This window comes from Monomorium pharaonis, chromosome 1, assembly GCF_013373865.1.
Source record: "Monomorium pharaonis isolate MP-MQ-018 chromosome 1, ASM1337386v2, whole genome shotgun sequence".
In the NCBI taxonomy this organism is placed as follows: Eukaryota; Metazoa; Arthropoda; class Insecta; order Hymenoptera; family Formicidae; genus Monomorium; species Monomorium pharaonis.
Window position 1 is genome coordinate 31,096,504 of NC_050467.1, and position 7,892 is coordinate 31,104,395.

The 7,892-nt window shown below is 32.0% G+C and overlaps 1 protein-coding gene across 4 annotated transcripts in view; it reads left to right on the forward strand.

Annotated features, from left to right (window-relative positions):
* Positions 1–206: 206 nt before the first annotated feature.
* The window catches only part of LOC118646172, a 31,665-nt gene continuing 23,979 nt past the window's right edge, over positions 207–7,892 (forward strand). For all 4 annotated transcript variants that reach the window (XR_004963736.1, XM_036288540.1, XM_036288531.1 and 1 more), the window contains exon 1: positions 207–591. Coding sequence is in view for 2 of the 4 variants with exons in the window: in XM_036288531.1 (XP_036144424.1) it covers positions 515–591 (77 nt within the window). In the remaining 2 variants the exon portion in view is untranslated. The remainder of the gene's footprint in view (positions 592–7,892) is intronic.

Sequence of the window (7,892 nt, forward strand, 5' to 3'; positions counted from 1 at the left end):
TTTTTATTTTCTATTAAAAATTAATATTTTAATTCTATAGTTTGTGAAAAAATATTTAAGACTTTTAAAGTCAATCTTTATTTTTTTTATTGTACAATTAATTTTCTATTAAATTGTATATATTTATTTTTACAATTATGCGCCGATTGTAATAATCGTGAGAGCCGACGGCGCCCGCGATAAATATACTCCGAAAAAAACATTAGACGCCGCGATTGCTACGGAGTCAGAAAGTTAAAAGGGGCAGAAGAGGAAGGGACGAAACGGCCGCGAATGCAGTCGAGTGCGCGACGGTTCACGCCGATCGCAGCCGAGCGCACATGGCTCACGGATAGACGGAGTGCGATGTGTGCGTGAGCGTACCCGGGCTTGAAATCGCATCACAGGCGAGAGACACGCGAATTCACGTCAAAACGTACAAAACCGTTAATAGTATCGTTGATAGTAGACAGTAGTATTGTTAACAGTGAAGTGTTATCAAAAACATACAATTTGTGTGTATTGTGTCGACATAATGGGACGAAAAATAAATGGCAAAAGATTGCATCTCTCTCGACCCAGACGCTCTACCAAGAAAGCATGGATTAAAAGGTTAGTATGTCGTTCAATCATGTCGTTAGTGAAAAGATTTGTTTTATGTCAGGCCTGTGGCTGGTTAGAACTTTTCGGTCAATTTTGTCTGTTGTAATCTTCTGTAAAATGTTGGTTACTCGCGGAAATGTTAGACGTTTGAGTTTACAGATGATATTTGCAGTAAATCGTGTGGAGCTTCGATGCGTGTTTCTCGCGATCTGTTCACTATCATTATTTTTATTAAAATATTATAAAATAAAAAATTACAGTACAATGGAACAAGTATGTTAATGTGCTCGATTCGCAAAAATTTTTTCAAAAGGCTGTAGCCGGATAAGAAGGGGCAATCTGCCTCCGCACAGATCATGCTTTTATTTTTTTGCTTTAATTGCTATCAATACTTACAATTTAGCCAAATATTAGTCCTTTTTATTGAACCGTTTTGGTGTAAATAATAAAAATAGAAATTCCGAAAATAATTTATATCTTTTGATCGACTTAACCGATTTTGATAATATTTTTATATGTTATAGATATCATTGAGACACATCTATGGACAATTCGGGAAAGGTTTCTGATGACAGAAACATTGATAAAAAATTAAATAAATATTCTTCTTTTAGTTTCGATATCCTTCTGGTACAATTATGAACATTTTTTTGGAGAATCTTGGAACAATTTTCTACCAGACATAATTTCTTGGTAGCAATAAAATGGGTAGCAAGTACCCATAAAAAATATACTATTCTTTTTTATTTTTTTTAAATATATACTTTTGGTACAATCGCCATATTTTTTTTTTTATGTTGGGATAGTATTCTATAACACCAAAATTTTTCAAATCAATAAATTTAGTGGAAGGTACTTAAAGAAACAAAATACTTTTTATTATCATTGTTTTTTGATATTATTGTCATATTTTTGCTTAAAATCTTGAAATGGAATTTTACAAGTAATTTTCCGGAATCGAATAAATAAATTGGTGCACTGAAGAAAAAGAGCTTTGTTAAATTAACTTGAATTGAACTAACGGTTCAGATTTCTAGTTGATCTTACCAGATTTCCAATTAATTCAACAAGAATTTTTGTTAAATTAATTGTAAATCTAGTAGGTTCAACTAGAATTCGTTAGTTCACCAAAGTTAATTCAACTAAATTTTTTTTCAATGTGGTACAAAAAAATAAAATGAAATATTTATAAAAGGATAAACTATAATTGTATTAAATCCAATGTTTATTAATGATTCTTAAAATAATAAATTACACGTACACATTCGTTCACATAATCACTCTCATACTATTATTTATAACATTCATATGATGGACGGACCAATCTTTATCACTATCTTTATTGATAATAGGCATGATGCTGTCTGTTTTAAATAGTGTACATAAGTGCTGGGCTGGTCTCGGAAATTTTGATAAATCGTTTGTAGGATAAATAATAAATAATGCCAGCAATGTGCGAATAGCTCCCAACTGTTATTATCAAATTATTGTTATTATCAATATAATCGATATTTATCAAAAATTACGAGACCAGGCCAGCATTTATGTACACTATTCAAAACAGACGGCATCACGCCTATTATCAATGAAGATAGTGTTGAAAATTAGTCCGTCCATATGTATATTGTAAATAATAGTATAAGAGTGATTATGTGAAGGAATGTGTATATGTAATTCATTAATTCATTATTTTGAGAATCATTAATAAACATTTGACTTATACAATTATAGTTCATTCTTTTATAATTATTTTAATTTATTAATTTTTTAATACCACCTATCTATTTAATCGATTCCGGAAAATTTTTTGTAGGATTCCATTTTAAGCAAAATTTTAAGCAAAAATATGACAATAATATAAAAAAACAATGATAAAAAAATATTTTGTTTCTTTAAGTACCTTCCACTGATTTCATTGATTCGATAAAATTTGGTATTGTAGAATACTATCCCAACATTCTACAAAAAAAAATTTGGCGATTGTACCAAAAGCATATCATATTTTTAAAAACTAAAAAAGAATACTTTATTTGTTATGGATACTTGCTATCCATTTTATTGCTTCTAAGAAATTATGTCCGGTAGGAAACTGTTTCCAGATTCTACAAAAAAATTATCGTAATTGTACCAGAAAGATATCGGGACTAAAAAAAGCAAGAATATTTATTTATTTTTTTCATCAATGTTTTCGTCATTAGAAACCTTTCCCGAATTTTCCATGAATGTGTCTTAATAATATCTATAACATACAAAAATGTCATCAAAATCGGTTAAGCCGATCAAAAGATATAAATTATTTTCGGAATTTTTATTTTTATTATTTATATCAAAACGGTTCAATAAAAAGAACTAATAGTTGGATAAATCATAAGTGACATTGATAGCAATCAAAGTAAAAACAGAACGAGCATGATTCGTGCGGGGGCAGATATGGTACTGAAGTTTGCATCGTTGAAATGCAACGATTTCAATTAAAAAAAAATTAAAGTAGTTCATAATAGATAAATTTTTTTTGCATAGTTGGTGATAAAATTTCGTAAAAACATTAAAAAATAAATGTTAACAATGTTTCACACTCAAAACTCACCCCTAGATAAGATTAAAACCTTAAAAAATTTCTCAATCCCTTTTTATTCCGAGGACCCAAAATATTAAAAGCGTTATTTATTCGTTCAGGAACATTAAAAAAATAAAAATAAAAAATTGCGATAAAACTCCATCCCTCGGAACACACCTCTACAGAGGGTTAAAATTTTAAAAAATTTATATATCTTTTTCTATTACAAGGACCCAAAATTTTATTAACGTTATTCGTTCAGGAGCTTTTGAAAATGCGAATAAAAAATTGCGAAAAAAATCCGTCCCTCGGAACACACCCCTATAGACGGTTGAAACCTTAATTACGTTAAAAATACGGAGGGACAAAATTAAATAATTTTTAAATGTCCAATAAGAATATTATTTGGTTTAATATTATAGCTTATATTTTCTCATTAAAAAAAAAATCTTAAAAAAAATTGGCACTTAAAAGGATCAAATCCGGTGGTACGCAAATAATTTGTAACGTCGATAACCTTATTGAGAATCTGTCTTGTTTTCAAGTCTTTTAATGCCGAAGGTATCGAGTTAGATTCCGGCAGTGCGGGTTACCCATACCCGTGCTTGTGCTTTATGCCCATACAATGCTCGTAATTTTTAAGAAATGCTTGTCTTGTAAAGTCATTTTTTATTTAAAAAGTAACTTTTTATATAAAATATAGTTATAAAATTTTTATATAAATATTTATATTAGAATAAGTATTATGATTTTCAACATTTTGAGTAGTTTTAAAATTATTATTATTAAATATATAAGAATGTAATTTATTTTTTATTGAATTTTATCCTAGATAACATAACAAAATGAATGATAAAACAGAATAAATGATGTGTCGGCCGTGCACTGTCGCGGTCAACCTTTTACATCATTCTTTATGTATTAATTCGTAAACATCATTTGCAATCTGGTAGACGTAACTGAGAGCGTAAGGCAGCGGGCCGGTAACGCAAGTATCGCGCGTCGTCGCATGTTCGAATTTTTATTCTTTTTTTTGGCATTTATATAATTACTTTTGCATATAACTATACAACACATTTAAAAATCGTTTTTTTTATTAATTCTTAAATTTGCCGTATAACTTTCATATATTGAAAATGTAGCAAAATGTTTTTATTTATACAATGAAAGCAAGGCAAATAAGATCAATTTTAAATAATTTTTTAATTATATTTTAATGTTTATAGGCGTATATGAAAATAAATAAACAAAATTATATAATGTAAATGCAGAAAATCTTCCTGATAATTATATATACATATGTACAGGGTAAGTGCCTAAGGTGTATAATAGCTCATGGGAAGATAGAAAAAGGAATTTAGGTAAACGTAAATTTTTTTGTTGTTTTGCGTTATTGCAATAATCAACATTTTTTTAAAATAACGAATAAGAGCGCGCCAAGGAAATCACTCGAGCCGCTCGAGCTGCAGGCTATATAGTATGGCCCATTGTATCAAGCTATGGTGCGGTGCGGCGAGACGTGAGAGCGGCGAAGCGTAGCAACAACGCGCTTCCCCTCTTTTCCCCCTTCGCTGACTGCCGCCGTTCCACGTCTCGCTCGAGCCGGCTTGAGCGCTTTCCTTGGCATGCTCTCATTCCAGGGCCACCGCTAGATATTCAAGCGCCCGTGTGCAACTTTAAATTTCCCGTGTTATAGTCTGGATCATGTCTAAGAATATTGGCAAGCATACAAAACAACAATGAAATTTTGAGAAAAGTATTTTGAAAAAATTGTATAAAATTATTATTAAACGAATTAGCGCTCCCTGATGGTGCAGTGCACGTTTTGCATACCCACTTACACCGCCTCTGTCTCATTCGTATAATTTGAAACATTAATATTTTGGTTATTACAATAATGCTAAACAGTATGAGAATTTTACACTATAGATATTTTACACTATATAAAAAAAATATTGTACATCTTAGATCCTGTAACTGACATCCTGTAAATATGTATATATAATTAACAAAAAAATTTACTGCATTTACACCATACCATTTTATACATATATTGTTGCGCCTTGCGGTACAACAAAATATTTTTGCCGAACCTTGCGGTGCGACAAAAGATTTTTTGGGATTCGTTGCTGCCCAAGGAGTTAGAACTCGCGGAAAGAGGCGGTTTTGTAGGCAGAGTCCTCAAATCACTCACTCACTGATTTAATTTAAACTGATATAAGATTTATTTCTAATGTTGTACACTGGTTGCGGTCGGCGAAGGTGCCGCGTCGTGTTACACAGATTAGATACGGCGCGTGACTCGGAGTTAACGCGTCGTCTCGTTGCTCGCTCGAAACTTGCTAGCGGCTAAGTCCCGAACTCTTAATATACTTGTACGGGCCGTACGTATCGGCTTGATTTCCAATTACTGATCCCGCTGGCCGCTGTTCGGCAGCGGCTTAAATAATGTCGCGGGTTTAATTGTTAGTGGGGGCATCGGGCCCTCCGCATGACCATATATGGTCATTCCCGCGCGCATCCGGCGCGCGGGAAATATTTGCGAGTTTAGCAACAATTGCCAAAATGCAGGTATGCATTTCCGGTGGCATGATTGTTGCTAAGCTGGCTTCGCTACTTCTTTAAGGTGGCTGGTGCGTTGCCCAGTGCGATGACCGGCCGGCAGCGCACGAGGCATGTGTCACCTGACACCTTGTGATAGCGAGCCTTCCTCGGCGAGCTATCTTAATATTTTATTTCCTTTATTCTATAATATAAATTTATTGGTTGTGAGTGTTTCGCTCACAACAATATAAATTTTTGTATATACATAGAAACATAAAAAGAATATAATTTAAAAACTACTTAAAATTAATTTTATTTGTCTTATTTTGATTGTAAGTGAAAACATTTTTTTATTTTTTCAATAAATGAAAATTATATGGCAAATTTAAAATAATACCAAAAAACGTTTTTTTTTTTTAATTGCATTCCGTTTCACGTATGATATGCATTGTGCATTGTTGATCCTCGTTGTCTATCAAACAAATAAGAGAGAATAAACGATGCATTATGCGCATCATGCATAAAACGGAATGCACCGAAATGTGCTGTATAGTTACATGTAAAAGTAATTTAAAAAATGCAAAAAAAAAGAAAATAAATAAAGATTCGAACTCGCAACAACGCGCGATACTCCGTTTACCAGTCCATTACCTTACGCTCTCTGCTACAGCTGCTAGCTTGCAATTGATCTTTACGACTCGATACATATGGAACGATGCAAACGGCTGATCGCAACCGTACACTGACAATGAGTGCTTATACTATTTATTTTATTTTCTTATTATTTATTCTGTTATGTCATTTTAAACAATAAAATGTAATAAAAAATAAATTACTTTCTTATATATTTAATAGCAATAATTTTAAAATTACTAAAAATATTGTAAATTATAATACTTATTTCAATATAAATATTTATATAAAAGACTTTGTGATTATATTTTATATTTTGTTTAAAAAAAGCATTACATAAAAATGTTAAAAATTTAATTTTAAAAATTATGATAAATTCTTATATTTAGTTTTTGTTAAAGTATGTAAAATATCTATTTTACAAATTGTCACGCGTTGTATTATACTATGTCATTGTTCTTCAATGCTCATTAATGGTATGAGAAAAACTATAATTACGCGATGTTGTTAAAACTTTTCTAAAATAGATGTTTTGGATTTTGGATGACGTCTCATGATCTAATTTTGTTTTAATTAAAATTAAAAAAGGAATATTTAAACAATTTTATAATTTTCAATTTGTAAAAAAAAGAATTGGTAACTAGAGAGAGAGAGAGAGAGAGAGAGAGAGAGAGAGAGAGAGAGAGAGAGAGGAGAGAGAGGGAGAGGGAGAGAGGGAGAGAGGGAGAGAGGGAGAGAGGGAGAGAGGGAGAGAGGGAGAGAGGGAGAGAGGGAGAGAGGGAGAGAGGGAGAGAGGGAGGGAGGGAGGGAGGGAGGGAGGGAGGGAGGGAGAGATTGATTGATTGATTGATCTTTTATTAGCTTTCTCAGCTATTTTCAATACATATATATACAATTTTATGCTACATCATTAAAAACAAATTCTTTTAGCATTCGTTTAAACATTCTAAACGATTACAATGTTTAACTTCGTGTGGTAATGCGTTGTACATTAACACACCCTCATAAAATAAACTTTTTTGCGCGCTTCTTGTTTTTCGGAATTCAATAACAATATCCCCTGTCTGCCTAGTTTCGCGTTCTCCCTCTACTATTCTAAGTCTATTACTAATTGCTCCGGCATCATATTATTTAAGATCTTAAAAATAAATATGCACATATTGTAATACAGCCTTTGTCTTATGGTCATAAATTGCAACGCTTGGTGCATACATTTAACTTTGGTACGTTTGTCACATTGCAATATGACTCTCATAGCTCTATTTTGCGCTATTTGGAGCCTACTTAACTGTGTATCCCCCATATCTATTAGTAGCGTTGCACAATACTCAAAGTGAGGTGCTATAATTGTCTTGTATATCGTACATCTAGTGTAAGCCGAGATAAAGTTCCCTATTCTATTTAAAAAACTTATTTTCTTCCCTATTTTCTTTAGCATGTAATCACAGTGACCGCTGAATCTAAGTCTATCATCAATAATTATGCCCAAGTACTTTATTATTTCTACGCGCTCAATCTCATTTCCATCCAAACATCTCACAATAGTATTGCCTCTCAATTCTTTCCTTATACCTCT